This window comes from Lissotriton helveticus, chromosome 4_1 (genome assembly GCF_964261635.1).
Source record: "Lissotriton helveticus chromosome 4_1, aLisHel1.1, whole genome shotgun sequence".
Lineage (NCBI taxonomy): Eukaryota > Metazoa > Chordata > Amphibia > Caudata > Salamandridae > Lissotriton > Lissotriton helveticus.
Genome location: NC_136063.1, coordinates 1,592,527,705 through 1,592,554,190, shown reverse-complemented (window position 1 = coordinate 1,592,554,190; position 26,486 = coordinate 1,592,527,705). Strand labels below are relative to the sequence as shown.

The window sequence follows — 26,486 nt, the reverse complement described above, 5'->3', positions numbered from 1 at the left end:
GGATTGAGCGGCAGTACACTGTAAACGTGCCTTGAAAATCAGAATAAAAAAAAACAATCCATGGGTTTTTTCGTGAATGAGATACTAAAATGTGCGCAGAGAATAGAAATAATGATTTTATTGTGGCAGTAGTATTTACAAAAAACCCCAACCATATGTTCTATGGAATGTAAAACATGGAGTATGTAGAGTTATTCTGTTGCTAAGACTGGATTTACTTCTTCTAAGATAACAGGAGCTTGGGAGAGCATTGCCAGACAGGAAAGACTTTGTCACCTATGTAACTTTTGAATACAAGACTCAAATCATGTCTTATTTGTTTGCCCGACATTGCAATCAATACGCTGCAGGTACCTAAGGAATTGTTTTAAAAATATAACATTACCAGAGCAGAAGATGCCAGAAACTGTCTGCTGGCACCCCCTTCTGAACTTGTTTATTTTAAAATGTTTAGCTTTTTTAAACAATTTTTAAACATATATTAGAACAGTATATATTGACTTGCTATGTATGTTTCTGAGCACTTGCACTTTTCCAAATTTTGTTGCTGCTAGCTAACAAGTATTGTATGCTGATCTCCTATGTATGTATCTGAGCACCTGCACTTTTCCAAACTGTTGTGCAGCTAACTAAGCTGAAAAAAATGTCTGTGTTGTTTGAAATATTTTTGCACCGTTATTATGCTGCTGGTTATCTTGTACTGTATTTTGAATTGACAAATTCCTACTCTCCACTACATGGTTACGCTGCTGGTTATCTTGTATTGTAATGCAAATTGACAAATCCCCACTTTTTATTCCATGGTTTTAATTTCGAAAGTTTTTATGATAGTTTTAGATTATAATCTTCGTAAAAATCCCCTAAGTACCATGGTAATCTGATTTATTATGGATCAATCCTCTTGGCACCTGAAAGTTTATTGAATGGTTTCCATATTCTTGTTTTTCATTGTTCTTGTATGATATGCTACGACTTTCTTTCTTTTATCACATTCTTTTATGTGGAACTCTTCAGAGTTTCCAATCATAATAAATAAACTGAACTGTTACAGATCTACAGAAAAAAGACCTGAAGGACGAGGTAAAGTTAGAATGGTTTTACCTTCGAACTTACGGGGCAATTCAGTATTGTAAAGCTGACATTGTGGCTTGCACTCCGTAACAGGAAGGAAAGTAAATGGGTGGGACTGAGCTATATTCGGCCATCCAGGTGATTTAATTGGCCATAGTTTCGCGTGTATTCATCATTGAAAAAAAAAGGAAGAAAGGAAGTATGGTGGAAAGGCGAAGATCAAAACAGGTGAGAAAAAAACTTGAGTAGCAAACACTAAATTTTACACTGCCCTAATGTATTCTATATCGTTGTTTACATGAGAGAAAATAAATATTCAAAAAAAGCACATAATGAGTACGATATGTGTCTGAATTTTGATTTATTTTTGATATATTTTTTAGAAAATTATTATTTAATATATTGATTTTTTACTTTTCGCATTTTTTTTGGATTACATAAAAAAAATCCCAAATACATAAATTTTACATAAACAAAAAAAGAATACAGATTACAAGAAACATATATACATAACACAATTATTGGTCGATGTTTTTACTAATGTAGGCAATATGTTGTTGAACAACGCGCGTTTCGGCCTTTAGCCTTCATCAGGTGACCGTCCTACATGTATAACACACACAATTACAAAACAAAGAAATTTGTTTCATAAGTCTGTAAAAAAGCAAAAAACACATATATCATTCATTTGGTAACCATAATTTAAAGTAACAGTTGCTTAATCTCATACTATGTAAACATAAATTACTGGGGTCAGTTCAGTTTTATAATTATTCGAGAAAGACAGCTTCTACATTTTCTCTACCATGTAACACAGATTGATATGTTAACCATAAGTTAGAGAAATCAAATATGGTAAAGTTACCAATTGCATTATTTCCTTAAACATTTATGAGATTCATCATTGTCTTGACCCAATTCATATTTTATCACATGGTTTACGGAATAAATCTCATTTCTCTTCAGAAGTATTCATCCATAGTAACAGTTTTTGATTATCAAAACATATATTATAATTTTTTCATTCAGTTCTTTACCTCTTTGTTATACCTAATACAGGATATGAGGACAGGCTAGCGGATTTTTAGAAAGTTGACAGTCAGTTCGATACATAGAAAAGAAATAAAGAAAGAAAAACGAAAGAATAACGTTTTTGGTAAAAGAAGAGGGATTGAAAAGTAAGTGGAATGTGTGCCTAAAAGACATCTATACAGCCACAACTTCTATAGTGAAAAGGAATAGTTTGTTAGTCAAGGAGTGGTTATTTGAAAATATCGACACTTACTTAGAAAAAGAGAAAGGTTACTTTTCTCGAAAATATTTCTATTTTAGTGTCCTTATCGTTGGTCCTTGAGATCAGTTCAAGATTATTATCGATATCCTGTAGAAACAGAGAGAGCCTATCAAAGGTCATTGTTTCCACCCTCAGCTTTAACGGGGGGGGGGGGGGAACTGGTAAAGTAATGCATTTTAACCACACCCAGTCCCGAGTTAACACCCAGAGGGGATGACAGATAGAAAAAGAACTCATTTTATATCATGTGTATATTTTAGTCGAATATGTACATTTATGTTCACTAGTTTATTTTACAGTCGAATTATATATCTAGACATGCGTATACGCTTTAGTTATATTGTCATCACCTCCCATATTATTATAGAGCTGTATGGACAACAGAGTTATACCTTGTGCTTGTCTTGGGTATTTTTAATATTTGCATAGATCCTTAGTTCAATGGATGTAGTTTATCACGCTGTAACCGGAAGTAAACACTAGAATATAATATATTTATTTCCGTCAGAGTCCCATAGTAAAGTTAAGATATAAAATGTGTCCATTCATTCTATTGGGATTGAATTACCTTAATTGAATTCGATGCCGCGATAGCGTGGGGTTCTGATTGGGGTCGATGTTAGCATATGATTCAATTTTGTACTTCAGAGAACATATTGCTCCTTCTGGGTTTGCTCAATTCTGACTGTTCTTAAAAAATATATATAGACATAGATGGAAATATATTTGTAACTATTATGGAGATTCCAAACAACCTTTAAAATATAATACTCGAAGTCTTGGGTTACCTTAAATTTCAATTGCGTGCCTCAAAGTTCGGGGATTCTATTCGTGCCAGGTCGTGATGATCGTGTGGCCATAAGTGGAGATACTCGTAAACTATTCTATATAGGAGAAAAGGTACCCCGATTATTGATTATTTTTAGGGGAGTTTAAATATATCTAATAACGGCAAGCAAATCACAGGATGTCTTTCGCTCTTGTCGTACCTGTATTCTTGATAGATGTTATCGAAATATGGGGTTCTCTGATAGTTCGTAACGTCGACCCAGCGGCAAAGAGGGTGAAGGGAACGCGGGCGTGTTTGTTCTTTTATATGTTGGTGCTAGTTAAGCTACAAATGACTAAAGTCTGTTCAGCTGGATGAGTGAGTGTTTCATGACGCTTAGAAAAACACGTCATTACTGCGAGACCTGTTTGTAAAGAAAATAAAAAACGGACTTTGGTACCCGCCATAGACTAAGATGAAATGTGTTGTCTGCGTTGTTAAAAGCGTTAGACACTAAGGACGGACAGAGATAATATCCACTGCCGATTTTGACATCCATATATTTGCCGACATGAAGTATGTTAATTGTCTATTATTTTTAAGGCACGATATTAATTTAGTATTTAATCCAAATGTAGATCAAAACCATCCCAATAAAATTACACATTGTTTAATTTGTAGAGGTTTTCTGATTTTCACTCAATCATCGATAAATTATAAAAAAAGGACAAGAGAACAATTTATTTATTTATAGCGCTAATTTAACTGCATCAAGGTGTAGTTATAGTGAAAATTATGGACTCACTTTGATTATTATATCAGGATACAGATGCGAATAGATTTTGTATACAGGTATATCGATTGTTAGCAAAACATGACATATATGTTAAGGTATCTCGAATGAAAAAAGTTGCATTGATGGTTTATGCTTATATAATAGCCTGTTCCCATGGGATTTCTAAATTTAATCCCGACTTAGCTGTCTCTAGGGAAAAAATCCAGAAGACTTCTCGTTTGCGTCTGATTTTGTCAGAACATAAACCTGCTTTTGGGCGAAGATCAGCAAGTCCTGACCCGGAGCATGTGCTAGGACCAGGATCGACCAGGAACGGGCACCACAAATCATTAGTTTTTAAGCTAACAGATACCAACTTGATAGAAGACCAACACAAACTTCTGAACAAAGGCTGAATTCTGCTGAAAAATAAAACTCAAGGCATACTTTCAAAACATATTTGATACATCTATGGAAGGAGACACAGATCTCATGAAAAAGCCACCTTCTATCCACCCAGTGCCTCCTTACCAGTGGAGATCCTTGCATTCGAGCAAGCTCTCTTCAAAGAAATTAAATCACTAAACTCTAAGAACCAGCCATTCATTAACATAATGTAAGAAGAATGAACAGCACTTGATGAACTCAAGCGTGACAACAATCTCATCATAAAACCAGCAGACAAAGGGGGAGGTCTTATGTTACTGACACCAGAGAACTACAATCGAGAATGCCTGGACTTCCTAGATTCTATAGAATGTTACCAATAGACCCAACTGCAAAAACACCATTAATATCATGGTGGAAGAAGCAGAAACAAACTTGTGGATTTCTAGAAAAGAATCAGACTTCTTACAAGCTAAGAACCCAAGGACACCTAACTTCTATTCTTTACCCAAGATGCACAAAGACAGAACTCCACCACCAGGGCCTCATATCATGTCTGGGATCGATTCAATCCTCAAACCCCTGTCACCATTTTCAGACTTCTTTTTCAGACCTATTATGCAATAAACACCTACCTACCTTAAGGATACCCGAGATATTCTCAACCAACTAAAAGACATCAAATATGAGCCCGAAACTGAACTACTACTATGCCTAGATATCGAGTGCCTGTACACCAGGCTCCCCAGGAAGCCACACTGAAAACGATTGAAGAAATGATTTGCCAACTGAACTGGGGATTTCACACCCCCAGACATTTTATTCTTGAGTGTTATTGCCTAGCTATGACCGAAACTTTCTTTGAATACAAAGGTACCCTCTATTTACAAACCCACAGGACTTTCATGGGCAGCACATTCGCCCCGAGTCAGGCAAGGCTCTAGGTCAGCACTTTTTAAGAAAACACACCCTTAACAATGTCAACCCACACAGCACACAGATGCAAAATACTCTTCTGGAAAAGATACATAGATGATATCGTTATGATTTGGAAAGGCACAAAAGAGAGTCTGCCTTAGTTTCACACATGGCTTGTGATCAATTCTTCACATTCACTTACACAGCCAACAGTACCAGTTTGGACTTCCTAGACATCACCATATTCACCGAAGACAACGTTTTAAAAACCAAAACCTATTTTAAACCCACAACAAAAAATTGTATACCGTCTTTCAACAGCTTTCACCCACCCCTCTGAGAGAAAATCACCCTTAAAGTCAATTTCTATGTATTAAAGAAATTGTTGTGAAAAAACTGACTATAAACAGCAGGCACATGCCTTAATAAACAACAAGCTAAAAGAGAGAGACTGCCAGACAAAATAATATCCAAATGCCAAAAAAGAGCGCAGAACCAAAATCGCAATAGACTTCTCGAAACCACCACCAAAAATCAAGATAAACACATTCTCACTTGTGTAAAAACATACAGTAGCTCCACAAACAAAGTAAAACAAGCCATTAACAAACACTGGCACATTCTAACCTTGGTAACTCTCAAATGGCCAAAACCTAGACTTGCTAATAAAAGAAGCAAGAACATCCATGACTTATTAGTTCACATCAGACCGGTACCACAAAAGAAAGAACAAGGAACCATACTCACGACATGGGGCATGACCCCAGTCATAGGCCACTACTCCTGCAGGTCATGCTCTGTCTGCCATCTCAAACAACCAACAAAAACATTACAACTTACCAAAAAACTAAAATGGACCTTGAGACGTCCTACGAACTGCAACTCAACTCATGCAATTTACATGATAACATGCCCTTGTAACAAAAAATACATCGGCATGACATGCCTAAAAGTAAAACAACGAATAGGGGTGCATCGCAGCACTATAAGATGCAAAAAGCCTACCACTAGGATGAGCAACCATTACATAACCCCAACAACATACAACTAACAACCTGTGCTGGGTCATCCTGGAGACTTTGGATACCATGCACAAGAATGTGCAACGCATCCTGTTTAAAATAAAACAGAGATGGGTGTATCGTTTGAGAACCTATGATCAGGGATTAAAACATGCTATTCCATGGTTTTCATTCCAAAAATGAACAGCTGTCCGTCTCTCCCAAGAATTTCACTACTGAAGCACAAGATCTAATAACTCACCATGAAAAAAACGGTGCTCCCAGCAAAAGCAGAACTAAAATGTGGTCTCTCCCTAGCATTAGGATGGAAGCCAGCCATCTATATCCTAATTAATCACAGCACTAACACTCACTGCTGCCAAATTAATGCCACCCATGAGACAGTGCCCGTAAATTGAACTCCTGCCTGCTGCACCACTAGAAGAACAACCTCATGATCAGTGGACACACTGCCAGCTTTAACATCTTGCACCCTACTACATAACTGTAAAACCTCATAGCCAACAATGTTCCATACCTTGCTTCATGCCCCATCGCTTCGAAACATATATACGAGCAGAACTGTTGCTAAGATACGATGAATACACACAAACAATGGCCAATCAAATAACCCAGCTGGCTGAAAACTTCCCAGTCCCAATCCCCCTTTCTGTTCCAGTGTGCAAGCACAATGTCGGCTTTACAGTACAGAGACGCCCGCAAGTTCGAAGGTAAAACCAATCTAACTTTACCTCGTTCTTCAGGTCTTTTTCTACAGCCGAGCGGGCGGATCTATAGCCAAGCTGTGGCTATACTTAGCAGATCTGTAGCATGTTGAGTGCCGATCTCCCTACACACTACATGAATAACATTCCTAATCGCTACTTTAATTCCTGGAGAGCTAGTAAACTCCAATGCGCTTGGCAATCAAAAGCAACACCCTCCGTGTTGCGACGCTATGTCAATGTAATACGCTATGGAAATTCCTTATTCCTTTTCCTTGTGAATAACAAACAGAGGCTCCAGCTTTTTTTCCCTAACATAGCAAGTATCAATTACTATACGCAGATCAACACAGCATTATTGTAAGATATATAGAACTCAATAGGCCTCCATTAACTATTTTCGGTGAATTACACACCATACCATAATGTAGAGCAACTTAAAAAACTGTCAAGTAATGAGCTTTATTCTAACCTTCTCCATGCTCTCTACCCTCCACAGTTATAGGCCAAGTTGGTGATTGTAACTTCATGTCAGCTACATGAACAAATTAACCAGCTGATGAAGAAAGGTGAGCAACTATACTTAGCTTACCTACCTGTATTCACAGCCGCCGGGATAATCAGAGACAGCCTGGCAACACTTTCTTGGTCCTGATGAAAGCCGCCTGACCATTTTGGGCAACACAGGCCGAAACATGTCGACCGACCCCTCACCAGGTGCTTTGGAGCAATAAAGAATCCAAACAAGCACCTATTACCATTTTTAACCATATCCCTCTCCTGTAATAATAAGACAACCTACACAGGAGAAGAGATATTTAAACATGTTATTCTCTCACCAGATCGCACTTTCCCTACTCATGACTGTCGTACACTAGACAGTCTCCCTCCGGGTGGAGGGTAATGGAACACCTGGCGAACAGGACACTCAAGTGCTAAGACCCAATGATGCAGCATTCCACCTAATCACACAAGCAGAGAACCAAGATATACCGCTAATGTGATAGTGTGGTTGAGGATCTCCAGAACAACATTTTTAAGAGACTCTGGTAAACGATTCACCTGATTCAATCACCTTGATTATCAATATGCCTTAAATATTCACTGAAATAAATAAAGGTTCAGGGACGTTATAGTTAGGCTCAGATTTCACTCATACAAAACCAAGAAATTTCAGCAGTTATAGTTACCTGAGCTAGCTATAACTTACACCACCGGAATGCACTGCTTATGACCTCACAGTTTATATCACTCATGACATGGTCAGTGACATCACTCATGACATCTCAAATGACATCACTGATTACATCATCCACAAAACCACTGACATACCCACTTACACCCCATACAACCTCACACACCCACAGAACCACTCATAAACCCCTTCACAGACCCATGCCAGTACTCACACACCCACTTGCTCCTCCATAAGGCCGCTCACACACCGCCTCACTCACTTGTACAGCCACTCACACAACCATTCACTCACCCATACAGCCACTCGTACAACCAGTCACTCACCTGTAGAGTCAAATAGCCACACACTTACCCATACTGCTACTCACACACCCACTTATCTTCCAACACAGTCACTCACACACCCACACACTTACCCATACAGCCTCTCAACACAGCTACACACTCACACCTACAAGCACTCAAACACTTAATCACACACCCACACAAACACTTACATACCCATTCACACATCCATACAAGCACTCACATATCCGCTCACTCACCCACACAGCCTTTCACACAGACACTCACTCTCCAATGCAGCCACTCACACACCAACTCAACCAAACACCCACTGAAACAGCCACTCACTCACCAATACAACCACTTACACACCCAGTCATTCACTCATATAGCAATTCAGATACCCACTAACTTACCCATACGGTCACTACACACCCACTTACCTACCCATCGAGCCACTCACACCACTACTCACTCATCCATAACGCCACTGACACTCCCACACACTCACTAATACAGCCACTCACACAGCATCTCACTCCTCCACACAGCTGCTTGCACACCCATTTATATGCCCATATAGTCCCTCACACACCGATACAGGATAGTCACAAAGCCACTCAAATAATATATGTCAGAAGCAGTATCAGTCAGTAGTATGTGCACCTGGAATAGTAATTTAACTCTTGTGTAGTAGGTTAGTATATATATTTAACTATCATAAACTCTGATGTCATCAGGGATGTAATTAGTGATGTCATTTGAGAAGTCATCAGTGATGCCGTTGATCATGTCATGAGTAATGTAATAAGTGAGGTAATAAGCAGTGCATTGTGGGGGCGTATGTTATAGTTACCTCAGCTAACTATAACTGCTGAATATCACTGGTTTTGTATGAGTGAATCAACTAATCAATCAATCAGGGGGTTTGCAAAGCATGCTACTTACCCATAAGGGTCTCAAGGTGCTGGGGAGGGGGGTTCAGCTCCAGGTCAGTTAAAGAGCCAGGTCTTGAGTCTCTTCCTGAAGGTGTTCAGAGTGGGGGAGCATCTGATGCTGACTAGGAGCTTGTTCCAGGTCTTTTCTGAGATGTGGGGTAAGGCTCTACCACCTGCTCTGGTTCTGCAGATGCATGGGGTCTCTGCCAGGGCGAGGTCGGTGGAGCGGAGGTTCCTATTGGGTGCATGGAAGGAGACTCTTTCATTGAGGTATTTGGGTCCGATGTTGTGGAGGGATTTGTAGGTGTGGATGTGTAGCTTGAAGGTTACCCTCTTCTTGATGGGGAGCCAGTGGAATTCTCGTAGGTGTGGGGTCAAGTGCTCGTGTTGCGGGATTCCGAGGATGAGTCTGGCCAGGGTGTTCTGGATGGTTTGGAGTTTGTGTAGCCGGGTTTTGTTGATTCTGGCGTAGAGGGCGTTGCTATAGTCCAGTCTGCTTGTTACTAGTGCATGGGTGACGGTCTTTCTGCATTTGTCGGGGATCCACTTGAAGGTCTTTCGGAGGATGCGGAGGGAGTTGAAGCAAGCTGAGGCAACAGCGTTGATCTGGCGGGTCATGGTGAGGGAGGAGTCTAGGATGATGCAGCGGTTCCGGGCGTGGTCTTATTATCTTCTTCTCCAGTCTATCCCTAGCGCCGGGAAACCCACTGTGGGTAGCTGTGCGCGGTAAAAGTTCAAATAAATAAATGGCGTGGGTGGGTTTCCTAGAGCAGGGGGCCACTAAGTGCTGTCCCACGCCGAAGAAGAGGGTCCAAGGACGAGGACCTCGGTCTTCTCCGAGTTCAGCTTGAGGCAACTGTAGCTCATCCAGGCTGCAACATATTTCATTCCTTCTTGGAAGCTGAGTTTAATGTCTTCATGAGAGAGAGGATGAGCTGGGTGTCGTCGGCATAAGATACTATGTTATGCTCATGCTGTTTGATGATGGGGGCGAGGGGGGCCATGTAGATGTTGAAAAGCGTGGGGCTTTGCAAGGATCTTTGGGGTACTCCACAGTTGATCTCTGTAGGTTAGGAGAGGAAGGGAGGGAGTCTGATCCTTTGGGTTCTGAAAGAGAGAAAGGAGCGGATTTAGTCAAGGGTGGTTACTTGTATTCTGGCGTCATGAAGTCTGGGTACGAGAGTGCAATGTCAGACGATGTCGCAGGCTGCGGAGAGGTCTCATAGGATAAGGGCAGTGGTGTGACCCTGGTCGAGTAGCATGCAGATGTCATCGGTGGCAGTGAGAAGGGCGGTCTTGGTGCTTTGGTTGCTGTGAAATCCGCACTGGGAGGAGTCGAGGATTGCGTTCTCTTTGGTGAAGGTGATCAGCTGGGCGTTGATGAATCTCTCAGTGACTTTGGCTGCGAAGGGAAGGAGAGAGATGGGCCGGTAGTTTTTCAGGTCTGTTGGGTCGGCCGAGGGTTTTTTGAGGAGGGGCTTGGCTTCTGCCCACTTCCAGTTGTCGGGGATGATGCCGGATTCGAGGGAAGTGTTGATTGTCCGGCTTATCTCGGGAGCTATGGTGGCGGCGGCTCTGTGGTAGATGTGCAGTGGGGAGGGGTATGTGGGAGCTCCTGAATGGGTGTTCTTCATGGTCTTCGTGGTGTCTTCAGTGGTAACAGGTTTCCAGGTGGTGATGATCAGTCGGTTGTCGGTGGTGGTGAGGGTGGTGGTGTAGGGAGTCTGTTCGCTGAAGTTGTCGTAGAGGGCCTTGATTTTCATGCGGAAGTAGGACCTGATCTTGTTGCAGAGGTTCTGGGATGGGGGATGTCTGTGGCTTTACTGGGGGGTTTGGTGATCTGCTATATGACGTTGAAAAGTTCCTTTGCGTTGCTGGCAAAATCTGTGAAATCTGAGCCTAACTATAACAATCCTTTAACCTTTGATTTTTTTCAGTTAACCTCTAAGGTTTTTTAATTCTATTTCCTAACTATAAAACCCCTGTAGCCTTTGATTTTTTCAGTGAATTTATATGGATTTTTAACTAGTAGTCTCATTTGCAGAGTGGTGGAGACAGGGTTGGGGCCTCTGACCAGGTCTCAGGAAACCTGCTGTGTCAGGGTTACTGGACATAGCAGTAGGGCTTCTGGACCCCATGAACCCCTGACATCCAAGAATACTTCAATCCCTGCCAGCAGTGCACCAATGGCCTCCAAAGACCTCTAAGCAATTCCGCTGTGTGGAACTTACTGGAGGTACCAATAGGGCTTGTTGGCTCCTCGGGACACTCTAGAGCCAAGGGCACTTCATCCCCCAACCAGTGGTGCATCAGGAGGAGCATTTGCAGTATAGTAGAGAAAGGGGGTATGGCCTCTGAAGTCCTCTCAGCAATCCCATTGTGTGGGACCTACTAGAGGTAACAGGATAGCTTGTTGGCCCCCAAGCACCCTCTAGACCTAAGGGGACTTCATCCCCTAACCAGCAGTGTGCCCGGAGGTGCGTTTGCAGAGTAGTGAAGAAAAGGGGCGGGGTCTCCGGTGACTTGCTGGTCTATTTATTTGAAGTATTTTTATTTTTGAGGCAGGGAGTCACATGGCCCCCCTTCCCAGTTCCTATTTTGGCCCTGGGAACCCCATCCCCTGGAGCCCAGCCTTTAATAAAAATTTCAGTAAAGGGAGTGGGGCAGGCGATCCTCAACTGTGAGCCGGACTGCCCTCCAGGTACATCCCGCTGAAAAGCTACGGAGGACCAACTTCGAGAGATTGACTGGAAGCTCGGCCAAGGCCAAGCCGGCGAACCCTCACTGATCCCGGCCTTGTGAAGAGCATCGAGGGACCCCTGGATAAAAAGCTCTGTAAACGTTTCTAAGTCCAAAGGTACTTGATGAGCCCCAACTATGGGAGTCAAGCCACACACCTTCAACCGCAAGCTGACCTGGATCTCTGGTTTGTCCCGCTGGAAAGCTCCGGAGGTCTGACTTTCATAGTTTTATCCGGGAACTCTATGAAAACAAGCCGGTGAACCCTCACTGAATCTAGACTGGTGGAGAGCATCAAGGGACCCAAGCAGAAACAGCTTCAGGAAAGTTTCTAAGTTTCTAAGTCAGAAGATAAAAACTTTGGCCGTAGCCTACCATAAGGGGTAGCCACGCAGGGCTCCATCGCAGTCGGCCTGAAACATTGACTTTGCCCTGGTCTAAAGCGACCAGAAGTCCCAATAGGCACTATAGGTTTCTATGTGCTATATAGTGCTAAATGATTTGAGATTCATATCTTCCTACATTGGATTTTTTCGTTTTGGTGTAATTTTAAAGATAAAAATATTTCCTATTCTTATAAATTACTGTTGGATTTTAATTGTGTGTTTTGTCTTAACTATTTACTGAATTGGTGTATTTAAATGCTTTAGAAACCTGTCTCTGAAGTTACACCTGCCTGCTCGCAGCCAAGCTACCAACTCTAGACTGGCTTAGTGGTCTTATTGCCATTGGTAGATGCATATTTACCCAAATTCAGAATCCACTTCCCAACTATATATATATTCACTCAAAAAAACACAGGTTTCATAGAGGTTATAGTTAGAAATCAGCATTTAAAAAACCTTAGAAATTCACTGAAAAAAACATAGGTTTCAGAACCGTTATAGTTAGTTGCACATTTTACTCATACAAAGCCAGAGAAATTTGGCCGTTTTAGTTAGTTGAGCTAACTATAACTTGCGCCCCCGCAATGCACTGCTGATGATGTCACATATTACATCATTCATCACATGGTCAGTGACATCACTGATGACATCTCAAATGACGTCACTGATTACATCACTAATCACATCATCCAGTGACTGTCTGTTTCAGGAAAGTTTAAATATGTTTTATATATATATATTCACTGAAAAAACCACAGGTTTCAGGGTCCTTAGAGTTAGTTGGACATTTCACTTGTACAACACCAGAGAAATTCGGATAACTCGCGCCCCCGCAATGCACTGCTGATGATGTCACATATTACATCATTCATGACATGGTCAGTGACATCACTAATGACATCACTGATGACATCTCAATTGACATCACTGATGACATCCCTGAAATCTTTGTTTTTTCCAGTGAAAATATATATATATATATTCACTGAAAAAAACATAGGTTTCAGCCACGTTATAGTTAGGAATTAGCATTTAAAAAATCTTAGGAATTCACTGAAAAAACAAAAGGTTTCACACATGTTATAGTTAGCTGGACATTTCACTGATACAAAACCATTGAAATTCCTCCGTTATAGTTAGTTCAGCTAACTATAACTCGCGCGTCCGCAATGCACTGCTGATGATGTCACATATTACATCACTCATGACATGGTCAGTGACATCACTCATGACATCACTGATGACATCTCAAATGACATCACTGATGACATCACTGTGGACATCATCCAGTGAATGTGTGTCTTTCTGAAAAATGGGGAACATCCTTTACGACGCAACTATTACCACGCACTACCATTACAACGCGGGGATTACAACGAAAGTCGTTACAACAACTTTCGCTGGAGGGCGCTGTTGGATAGGGTATAGTTTAATTTTCTATCCAACACCTTCCCTACTATCCACGGGGACTGGAGTTGGAATAGAAAATTAAACTAATCCACTATCCAGCGCCCCCCAACGCAAGTCGTTGTAACGACTTGCGTTGTAATCCCCGCGTTGTAATGGCATGCGGGGTAAAAGCATGCGTTGTACTGACATATAACCCTGAAAAATAAATATTTTTTATATGTATATCTAAAGGCCGATGGAAGAATAAATGGGTAAATAAGTGTCTAAATGGATTTTGTTTTGTAAAATTGAATGTATAACTGACTTATTAAGTGTATCTTAGTGAATACATGTATTAGCGAGTAATATTTAAATATGTAAATATCTGTATCAGTGTCTCACTTTGTGTATAAGTGGCTGCATGGGTTGGTGTGTAGCTACATGAGTGTCTATTTGGGTTATTAGTTGGATTTTTGAGTATCAGAATGAGTGTCTGTATGGTTTGGTGGGGGTATTACTTAGCGCACAGATACATGAATGACTGACTCACTGTTTGTATGTGTTTTGAAGACAGCATGTGTGCAGGACTGTATGGGTGTATGGGTGTGTGTATGGGTGTGTTAGTGAGTGAATGACTATCTCAATAGTATCTTTATGAGTAACTACATATGTTTTAAGCTAGTGTATGTCAGTATTGATGTATATAAGTGAGTATATGTGAGAGTGAGAGATTGGAAGAGTTCCTGTTCAAATAAGTATGTGTTTCTATAAGTGATTGTTTAAGAGAGTAAGTATGTGTAAGTTTCCGTAGAAGTAAGTGTGGTAGTGTGTGTATAGCTGTATATGCAAATAAATGGATGTTTGATTTATTTGCATGTGTGGGTATGTGTGTGAATAACTCTATGGATGACTGTCGGTGTGTAACAGGATGTATAGGTGTATCAGTAAATATGATGAGTGAGTACATGTATGAGTGACTATATAGAACTGTTGGTGAATGAGTGGATGTGTATATAGATGGTGGAATTACTGAATAGGTTTTTGTAACTGGTATTGGTATCTCCATTTTTTTGAAATTTTAGTTTCTATTTTTGAATGTGTGTATCAAAGGTTATATTACGCTGAGAGGAGGTCTGCCACTCTTTCACAAGGATGGTGTCAACAGTGATGTCATCAGTGATGTCATTTCAGATCTCATCAGTGATGTCATGAGTGATGTCACTGACCATGTCATGAGTGATGTAATATGTGACGTCATCAGCAGTGCATTGCCGGCGCGCGATCAAGCTGTATTGAAGAATGAGTGGGTGTATAAGTGTCTGAATGGATGATTTAGTAGGTGCATGCCTGTCTGTATAAGTGAGTGATTAAACATGCCTTACTGAATGCATGGGTTAGTGACTAATGCGTGTGAATGTCTGTATCAGTTTGTCAGTTGGTGTGTAAGCCGCTGCATGGGTTGGTGAATAGCTATATGAGTGTGTATATGGGATATTGATTAGTTATCTGAGTATGTGTATGGGTGCCCGAGTGTTTTTGTGGGTGAGTGGGGGTGTGTGACTTTGTGCATAGATGTGTGAGTAGGAGATTCAGTGGGTGTATAGGTTGAAGAGTACATCTGTGAAGGGCTGTATGAGTGGGTGAGTGTGTGTATTGGGTGTGTTGGGAAGTGAATGGATGTCTCAGTGGTAAATGTGCAAGTAACTACATATGTGAAATGTAGTATATGTGAGTATTGCAGTATATAAATGACTATATGTGAGAGTGAGTGATTGTGAGAGTGTCTGTATGGATGAGTGTGTGATTGTGTTAGTGATTGTACAAGAGAGTAAGTATGTGTTAATATCTATATGAATAAGTGAAGTGGTGTGTGTATAACTGTATCGGTGATTAAATGGGAATGTGATTGATTTTTTGCATGTTTGACTAGGTGTGTGAGTAATTGTATGGGTGAATGGTTGTGTGTGAGTGTGTGTACAGGTGTATGAATGCATATGATAGAGCTATACTGATGAGTGACCACATGTATGAGTGACTGTATGGGTGAATGAGTGGATGTGTGTGTAGACCTAGGATCAGTGAGTGGGTATGTAGTAACTAGTATTGGTGTGCTTATGGTTTGGATTTTAGAGTGGGTGTATGAAAGGTTATATTAGGGTGTGAGGAGTTGCATCAGATGATCACGTGGATGATGTGATTAGTGATGTAATCAGTGATGTCATTTGAGATGTCATCAGTGATGTCATCATGATTACACTGACCATGTGATGAATGATGTGATATGTGATGTCATCAGCAGTGCATTGCGGGGGCGCAAGTTACAGTTAGCGCAACTAACTATAACGGCCGAATTTCTCTGATTTTGTATGAGTAAAATGTGCCACTAACTATAACTGCCCTGAAACCTCTAGAAAGTGTGCACCCCGAGCGCATGACGGATCATAAAAATGGTGGCTGCGGGCTGGGAAGGGAGTGTTGGGCGAACTCGCCTGATTCCGTTCGGTGTTGGGTCCTGGCGGAGGAATGCTGTTCAGTTTTGTTGACGTTGCCGCTTCAGTTTGGAGGCTGGTTCGCGAGCATCTCAAGTTTCATCTCCTGATAGACATTTTTTGAGCTTTGAAAACACAGCCGCTTTCCCTCTGCTTGTGACCTTGGCGGAGACCTCGGCATAAGTCGCAGTCCAGGAGGAAAGACTGGAAGACGCGTAGTTACGCTGATTAGGAGCGGAAGTGTACGCGGTATACCTTTTAACTCCATATATATATATATATATATATGTGTGTGTGTGTGTGTATGTATGTATGGATATATATATATATGTGTGTGTGTGTGTATGTATGTATGTATATATATATATATATATATATTTTAATTAAATTGCTCCCAGGACCTCTATTTTCTTTTCACTTGATGCGAGGCACAAGATGGCTGCTAACACTTCCTGGTTTGAAGTAACCCTGGGCGTAGGACTAGGCTACGCTCACAGAGTGTGCGTAGTTTGCGCTACTACGCACTACGTGAATTGCACGTAGCACCTTGCAAAAACGCGTAGCGGGCATTTTTAGCTTGCTCGCGGTCCTCAACGTCAAGTTGCGACCGCAAGCGAGCAAAATCCACATCCCGGTGAGACTTTTTCCTCGTTCGCGATCAGCAACATCAAGTTGCCGATCGCGAACGTGGAAAATAAACCTCATGGCGAGATTCTCAACGCGGAGAGGTCAGGTTTCTCAATGCGAGTGGTCGCGCATGCTCGAGACCGTCTACGATGAGAAACTACCAGTCCACGTTGAGAAAGCTGCCGCTCGAGTGCAAATCTACTCGAGCTGCAGAAAACGACCCCTTGCACTGTGCAAGATGCGGTTAGCAATGATTGCACAGTGCGGACAAGCATCCGGCACTGTGCAATCAGTGCGAACAGCATTTTCCCTACCACACTTTGTAGTTCGCGTAGCTTGCGTAGTGCGGAGTGCACATCACGTAGCTATGTGTAGCGCTACTATGCAGACTATGCCCAGGGTTAGTTTGAAGTCTTAGCAGGCAATCAGAGGCAAGCTCCTGCTTGTGAGTTAGGCTTCGCCCAGATATACATATTTTTTTCCCTTTAATATCTCAACTACTACTAAAAGGATTTACACCATTTAAACAAAAGCATGATTTCTGGACCAAGACCTTTCTCCATGCCAAATTTGGCGTAATTCCGTTCAGCAATTTGACCTGTAGCCTTGTCGCAAGTTTCCTATAGAAATTGCATGGAGAATACACGTTTGGGACCCCTCTTTTTTCTCAGCCCCCCCTTGACGAATCACCCCCAAATTTTCAAGACAGGAGCTGATCTAAAAAAATAATTCTTGGGGGAAATTTCATGAAGATTCGCGAAACAACACTAAAGTTATAGGCAAAACAAAAAATGCTTTTCCTATGGAAACTAGGGACCATATGTATCATTCAAAATTGTGATAGCAAAACCGAAATTCGCAGAATTTCGGCTTTGCGATCGCAATTCAGGTAAGTGGGATGTATTAAGGTAAAACTGCCTTGTAAAATAAGGAATCGCAAATTTTGTGATTCCTTAAATGCAATGTAAGAGGCACAGAAAAAGTGCAATTTGGGTTTAAGGAATCGCAAATTACCACCAACTTCAAGTTGGTGGTAATAAGTGATTTCTCTGAAAAATGCACTTTTTTGCATTTTTCAAAGTGCCATGTGATGCACATACATGCCCTCGGGGCATGTATGTGTACCACATGTGCAAACATGCACATTTCAAGCATGCAAAAGGGTGTCCTTTTGACACCCTGGCACTCATTGAAATTCGCAAATTGAGAATGTTTTCCCATTCATTCCTATGGGCCTCTAGATCATCCATAGGAATGTATGGGGAAGTATTCCTTAATTGCGAATCGCAATTTGCAATTCGCAATTAAGGAACAGGTAGGATTCGCAAAATTATTTGCAGATCTTGCATACATAGTGTTTTGCGATTCTCAAATGGCGACTCCCTAAAAATCGCTATTTGAGAATTGCAAAACCAAACTCTCATACAAATGGCCCTAGGTCCTGACTGGAACTATCTACTGGCGACTGCCAGTAGATAATACATATATATATATATATATATATATATATATATATATATATATATATATATATATATATATATATATACCCGGTGCCAATCGATATTGGGGTACCACATGGTGCAAGGTCTGCCCTGTTACTTAATGGGCTGCCTCAACGGACTACCGAAACCAGCATGCACCGGGCTGGAGATGGTGAGCAAAACAGCTGAACATCATTGAGCGGAGGAGGGGCATGAAACCACCTGACTGGGAGTGGTCTCGGGAACAACATAACATCGCTTGACCCTCCAAGACTTCCAAAGACACCTTGAGACTGGCACTGATGAAGCCGCTTGAAGGCTGAAACGCGTATGCCGAGCGTTTCAGGGACAGCTTTATTTCTTTTTGCGCATGGAAAATCATTAAAGCCATATCTTATTCCCCGGAGTTGTGTCGCGCTGTCTACTTACTTGGAAGAGAGCATAGACTTTATGTTTTTACCAGCAAGCAGGCGCTGAAGGCGACGCGCCCTCTCGATCTGGAGTGCCGCGGTGAGCCTGCACCTGGAGTGTTGATGTTTCCGCGATACCCCCCCAGCATTTTGAAAACCACGAGGTGCGGATCGTAATGCAAGGGGAGAGAGGAGGCATCACTGTGTGCCTGATAAGGGGACAAAGATTTGGCCGGACCCTCCAGAACCCGGGGATAGTCTTGCGACCCGGTGCCAATTGATATTGGGGTACCACATGGTGCAAGGTCTGCCCTGTTACTTAATGGGCTGCCTCAACGGACTACCGAAACCAGCATGCACCGGGCTGGAGAATGTGAGCAAAACAGCTGAACATCATTGAGCGGAGGAGGGGCATGAGACCACCTGACTGGGAGTGGTCTCGGGAACAACATAACATCGCTTGACCCCCCAAGACCTCCAAAGACACCTTGAGACTGGCACTGATGAAGCCGCTTGAAGGCTGAAACGCGTATGCCGAGCATTTCAGGGACAGCTTTATTTCTTTTTGCGCATGGAAAATCATTAAAGCCATATCTTATTCCCCGGAGTTGTGTCGCGCTGTCTACTTACTTAGAAGAGAGCATAGACTTTATATATATATATATATAAATATATATATATATATATATATATATATATATATATATATATATATATATATATATATATATATGTCTATATGTGTGTGTGTGTGTGTGTATATATATATATATTTTTTGTTAGTTTTTTTTGTTACATAAGACTTGGAATCTCAGTGCCACACCTACCACACAGTGCACAGACAGTACGATCTCTAGGACAGCAGTAAAATACTTCATGTCACATAATGAGGACCATGTGCAAATGATATTGGCTTGGTTTTAGAATTTAACAAGTTCACTTTATTAAGGAGACTCAATAAAGATTCTAAATTTGCATCCGCTGCCCAAATCGCTGTGAGAACTATTTGTGTCCCTTTAACCCGTTTGCTGCTTAGAACGTTCCGCGGCAGTGCGGAACTTTTTATTGAGTGGGCAGGGCCGCGTCGGCCAACTCATGTGCGCAGCACTACCGAGATAGTGCTCGCTACGGCCGTTGGCCGACGGCAGCAGCAAATGGGTTAATCAAACTATACATATAAATAAACAAATCAATATTCTCCAATTTAAGCCTCTAATGCCACATGCCCTCTCTTTTCCCTCCAATTCTCCTTCCAGTTGTCGTCATGAACACATAAGAAAATCCAGACACAGACTACTTCTTGTCAACCACATTATTAAAACAAATAGGAGGTAGAGAAAGAACGATTGTAAGGATATATCCGCCTCCCTGCATATCTAACTGCCATAACACCTCCTGCTTCAAGTCCTCCTAAGAATCCACTACAACCACCATGAAATTTACTTGGACATATACAGCTCAAATCCCTGTTAATATGGGCTAGGAACAAACAGCTGGACTTGTGGTGTTATCTTATGCAGAAGAGTGATGCAATAAACCAGGCCTTTTCAAGTCTTGTCTGACGAGCTTGGTGTCTGCCAGAGCCCATGTCAACACAACACAGCATAAAACAGATAACATGCAAACAACCCTACAGAGAATGGAATGGCTTTGGGTTAGTCTCCTTTAGTCATTCACTTGTTGGGGCAAGCCTCCTTCAGCCTCCTTCAGGCAGTGGCAGTGGCGTTCTCTACAGCCCGAGGCAAAATCCTGAATGTGTCTGTTCTTCTTTTCTTAATGCCATGGTTATCAACCTGTTGGGGCCAAACACATCTCCTCGCACCTATACCTCCATTAACAAGTGTCAAACAAAGAAGGAACCCACTCTGCATACTCACACTGGATAAAATCCCAGAACAAATGGCCTACATAACTCTGCAATAACCTCCCCAAATGGTACTATGCAAAGGGATGAGAGGGTGGGAAAACCAAGTCCTTCAACACTTTGCCACCAGCAGGGTTGGTTGCATTGGTGGTAGAGTGGGGGCAGCCAGGCAAAACAGACTCCAGACAGCTGACTGACTGTATTGGCAATGTGGGATTAGAAAAGGGCCAGTTTTGAGCTCTGTGTAGGGGACTGGGTTCATCTGGGGACTCAACACCAGCAGTGACTGGAGTCAGTGAAATGCAAGAGCAAGCTGCTGCCTCTGGCAAGCCCAGGGTACTGAAGCGGGTTCCGCGTCGGCCAACTCACGTGCGCAGCACTACCGAGATAGTGCTCGCGACGGCCGTTGGCCGACGGCAGCAGCAAATGGGTTAATCAAACTATACATATAAATAAACAAATCAATATTCTCCAATTTAAGGCACTAATGCCACATGCCCTCTCTTTTCCCTCCAATTCCCTCCAATTCTCCTTCCAGTTGTCGTCATGAACACATAAGAAAATCCAGACACAGACTACTTCTTGTCAACCACATTATTAAAACAAATAGGAGGTAGAGAAAGAACGATTGTAAGGATATATCCGCCTCCCTGCATATCTAACTGCCATAACACCTCCTGCTTCAAGTCCTCCTAAGAATCTACTACAACCACCATGAAATTTACTTCGACATATACAGCTCAAATCCCTGTTAATATGGATAGGAACAAACAGCTGGACTTGTGGTGTTATCTTATGCAGAAGAGTGATGCAATAAACCAGGCCTTTTCAAGTCTTGTCTGACGCGCTTGGTGTCTGCCAAAGCCCATGTCAACACAACACAGCATAAAACAGATAACATGCAAACAACCCTACAGAGAATGGAATGGCTTTGGGTTAGTCTCCTTTAGTCATTCACTTGTTGGGGCAAGCCTCCTTCAGGCAGTGGCAGTGGCTTTCTCTACAGCCCGAGGCAAAATCCTGAATGTGTCTGTTCTTCTATTCTTAATGCCATGGTTATCAACCTGTTGGGGCCAAACACATCTCCTCGCACCTATACCTCCATTAACGTGTGTCAAACAAAGAAGGAACCCACTCTGCATACTCACACTGGATAAAATCCCAGAACAAATGGCCTACATAACTCTGCAATAACCTCCCCAAACGGTACTATGCAAAGGGATGAGAGGGTGGGAAAACCAAGTCCTTGAACACTTTGCCACCAGCAGGGTTGGTTGCATTGGTGGTAAAGTGGGGGCAGCCAGGCAAAACAGACTCCTGACACCTGACCTGACTGACTGTATTGGCAATGTGGGATTAGAAAAGGGCCAGTTTTGAGCTCTGTGTAGGGGACTGGGTTCATCTGGGGACTCAACACCAGCAGTGACTGGAGTCAGTGAAATGCAAGAGCAAGCTGTTGCCTCTGGCAAGCCCAGGGTACTGAAGCGGGTTCTAGGTTATGTCAGAAGAGGCTAGTAATACATGTCACTGAGAGGCAGGCGTGCAACCCCCATTGGGCTCAAAGGGCATCAGTCCCCCCCCCCTTCGTTGCGGGGGTCAGCCCGGCTGAGACAGCTTCCCGGGCACACACAGCAGCACCCGAGGACTTCACAGGTCTTTCACCCGTTTACTGCGGCGGCAATTTCGGCGCGGTGCGGGGTGTTCCATTGAGTGGGCGGGGCCACGTTGGCCAATGGACATGCGCAGCACTACCGAGGTAGTGCTCACAACGGCCGTTGACCGACGGGCGCACTTGAAGGGTTAAAAGACCATTTATTTGCCAACGAGGCTTTGTTGTGTTTTCACCCCTTCTTAGAGCCCCTGCATCTCCACTTGCATATTGCTGGAAAAATCCGTCCCCCAGCCCCCTGAAATTTTTAGTAGCCCCCCCTCCCCTCCTTCCCCCCCCAGAAAATTGCCTCTCGCTCCGCGTCTGCTGTGAGGCCAACAAGGCTGAAGGGGAATCAGCACTTATTAAACTTGAGCCTTTGAATAATAGTTGGGTCAATTCAGAATAATTCACAGGCTTGATAGGTGTCTCGGAAATGCTGTGTGGTTAGAGTTAAATACCTCCGAACATTGATTCTGAAAAGATGGTAAGGCCGGAAAATGTCAGTGGCATTTCATACAGGCTCCTTGAAATGCTCCTATATGGGCCACAATTAGTCATATCATGTTACACGTCGTCCTCGGTGTTTCAGAAAACTGAATTGGCTGCAAATGTAATATCTACGAATGAAAGCCCACATCTATGTATTACCTAATATTCAGGTTTTGGAAGTGGAAACACTATTTGAATGCACACTTCAGCATATTCACAATGTGAGAATAGTTTGTGGATCAGAAGTAAATATTGATGTGTCTGCAATGTTATTGTGGCCTCTTAGTGGAGTAAAGAAAAGTCAACAAATGTGAATTATTGACCCTCCCATATGTGGCCCGCGATATATTGAACATGGAGCGATGAACATTTGAATTTACAAACCTATAATCTTCAGGTTAACCCTGAAGTCACTGCTTAATGTTAGAACTGTATCAAGGTCATTAAAACGCTTGATTGGATAAAAGAGCTCTTATTGGAAGAATGGGCTTGACAACCCTAATGATTTAGGAGAATGAGATGCGAAAATACAAACATTGTGCAAGAAAGCAGCATTTTGCATGCCTGTGTTTGTATGTCTTGGCTTCAACAAGGTTTGCTTCGGCTTATTTTCTGTTGCAGCATAGTTTTTTTTATATTTTCGAAGCATCAAAATAGCAGTTTGCTGCAACGCATTACGATTAAATCTTGAACCTTGACAGAGGTTGATGGAAACAGATACCACCCTTGGAGGCTGTAGAAACAGATAGGTGCACGTAGTCAGCGGTCTGCAGGTTTACCTACTCCACAGAGGTCCCCTAGGGGGAAACCCCACCCCTCCACCCCTCCATGCACACCCAGGTGCGTGTGTTTTGGTCCGGGTCCTGCGCAGCCGCAGCACACCGTGGAGTTCTGATCCCAGCACGCGCAGTAGTAGTCGCCGGAGTCCCCGCGCTGCAGCTTGCTCACTATCAGGGTGTAGCTGTCCCCCCTCTGCTCGGCGTACACCTTGTCTTTGCTGAGCTCAGGCGCTAAATGCACGGCGATGGATGACGAGTGGTAGAGCAGGCGGCTGAGGCGGCGCTTCTCCGGGCCTCCTCGCCGGTACCAGTGCATGAGAAGCCCTGTGGAAGATACCTCACCGTCGTGGTCCCTGCAGCTCAGCACCACCATTTTACCAGCCCCTTTGGTGATCGAAATATCCTGCTGCTTCAGCTTCAGGGCCCAGACTGCAAGGAAGACATGAGAGAGAAATGAGTAGGGAGCGAGGGTGACTGCACTGAAAGAACAAGCACATGCAGCGAACACCGTGTATATAATAAACCAGTGTACATACCAAGGCTCATATGTGCCCAGAAGGATGCTATGTTCAGCAGCATGGTGGCAGCTCGAGTCGCATGCTCTTCCTAACTGGGGAAAGCAGCAAGAGCTATTACTGGGTGTCTTCTAATGCGTGTCACACAGATGCACATCAGCTATACACGTCAGAGGAAAAGAGGGAGGAGGCTTTAAATGGGCAGCTCCCGTCCGGTACTGAGTACCTGCACTTATTTAATTTGAAAGGGAGAGTACCTGCTATCCTCACCACATTTAATGGGAGACTACTGGCACTTCTCAGGAGCAAACATGTACTCTAAATAGTGAGTACTGGGCCTTCTATATTTTCATTTAAAGCAGAGGGGAAGGGTGATGGCCTTCTTCAGCTACTACTATAAGGCTTCAGCTTCAGCTTACGGCGTCCCTCAAGGGTCTATATTAAGCCCATTGTTGTTTAATATTTACATCAGACCTCTTGCTTCCATCGTAGAGAACGCCGGTCTGTCCATATATTCATATGCAGACGATACACAGATTGTGTTTTCTCTTTCTAGCAGCAGGGCCCAGGAAGTCTCTGCCCTCAAAATTGGCCTATCTCACGTTGCTGCTTGGATGCAAGACCATCTGCTGAAGCTCAACAGAGATAAGACCGAGGTTATCATATTAGGCAAGCATAAAGTTCTGTGGGGCTCTAGACACTGGCCCTGTGATATGGGTCCTCTGCCTACCCCTGTGCCTGTTGCTCGTAACCTCGGATTCCTGATTGACGACAAACTCTCGATGAGGCAGCAGGTGACTAAGGTCGCTGCAGTCTGTTTTTCCATCTTACGCTGGCTGCAGAAGATCTTATGGATGCTGCCTGAGCCCACCCACAGAATTGTCGTTCAGGCCCTTGTGATGTCCCGCATTGACTATGGCAATGTGCTTTATCTTGGAGCGGATAAAGCAACAATTAACAAACTCCAAGTGGTACAAAATTCAGCCGCTCGCCTCTTGCGTAATGTTCCACGGAGAACGTCCGCAATGCAAGCCTTGCGTGACCTACACTGGTTGAGAATCTCAGATCGCGTGACCTTCAAAACACTGTGTTTTTTGTTCAAGATCCGTCAGGGTTCTGCTCCTACTTACCTCTTGAACCTTCTCCAGCCTTATCTACCTGGCCGTTCGCTAAGGTCATCTAATAATGGCAATCTTTTGATTCCAAGAATCCGACTGGCTAAAATGGGAGGTCGTTCGTTCGCATATCTTGGACCTAAGATGTGGAACGCTCTTCCGTTGGCGTTAAAAACAGAAACTAATCTTCTGGCGTTTCGCAAAAAATTGAAGACTTTTCTGTTTTGATCTCCTCATTTCGTGATCTCTTTTTTGCACTTGCTTGTTCTCTCTCTTCAGTCTGTCCCTGGCGCCGGGAAACCCATTGAGGGTAGCTGAGCGCAATACAAATCCAATAAAATAAAAAAAATAATAAATAAAAATAAAAAATAGGCTGTTCATCGCAAATAAAAAACGGTGTGAGAATGGACCCTAGACCACCGGATATGGAGGAGCATCTCAGCTTTGCAGACTGATCTCTAAATTCTGAAGAATAAAGATTTAAAAACATCTTTAACTGGAGTAGGATCTCCTTTTCCCTAAGAATGTGATCAGTTACTGAACAGCTATTGAAAAATGGTGGGTGGGCAGATTTGCAAAGGTGTGATGCAGTGAAACATAGCAAGAGAACTTGCTGCGTCACATGGTGAGGGCTGGAAATTCCCTCATCTATCTACTAAGATATGGCACATTCCTTCTCTCTAGGTGCATACGCAGTGCAGCCTAGCAATAACCCAGGCACCCATGCACCATTGTGTAAGGGTGTCTGCCTTGGCAGCGTGCCTGCGTTCCAGGCAGGATTACTTAAGAGACACCTTCCTACACAAAAACAATCACTGGAGATTTTTTCCTCTTTCTATATGTGCTGAAAGTTATTCCTACTCGTTGCACCTCCCCAGGGAAGGTGTGCCCTTTTGGAGCCCTTCCCAGGTTTACTACTGGCAGTAAATCTGGGCATGCCCCAAAATTCATGGGTGGATGCATGGGAGCACTCTCGCCCCACCCATATAACGCCTTCCCAGGGCAGAGTACACCAAGGCAGCAACTTGCCCTGCCTTCTGTTACTCCAAATTTACTATGCTACACAGAGCAACACCAGGTGGCTCTGTGTTGCATAGTAAATCACACTAAAGGCTTGCATTGCAGTTGTGTCACCTTGTTTGATGCAAGCGCAATGCAATCCTTTTGTAAATCTGTCCCTATGTCTTGG

The 26,486-nt window shown here is 42.9% G+C and overlaps 1 protein-coding gene across 1 annotated transcript in view; it reads right to left on the bottom strand.

Annotated features, from left to right (window-relative positions):
* Positions 1 to 24,309, bottom strand: part of TARP (TCR gamma alternate reading frame protein) — a 335,382-nt gene extending 311,073 nt beyond the window's left edge. The window contains exons 1-2 of the mRNA XM_078685855.1: positions 24,204 to 24,309; positions 23,777 to 24,096 (exon numbers count right to left, since the gene is read on the bottom strand). Of these exons, the coding sequence (XP_078541981.1) occupies positions 23,777 to 24,096; positions 24,204 to 24,246 (363 nt within the window). The 5' untranslated portion in view covers positions 24,247 to 24,309. The remainder of the gene's footprint in view (positions 1 to 23,776; positions 24,097 to 24,203) is intronic.
* Positions 24,310 to 26,486: the final 2,177 nt, after the last annotated feature.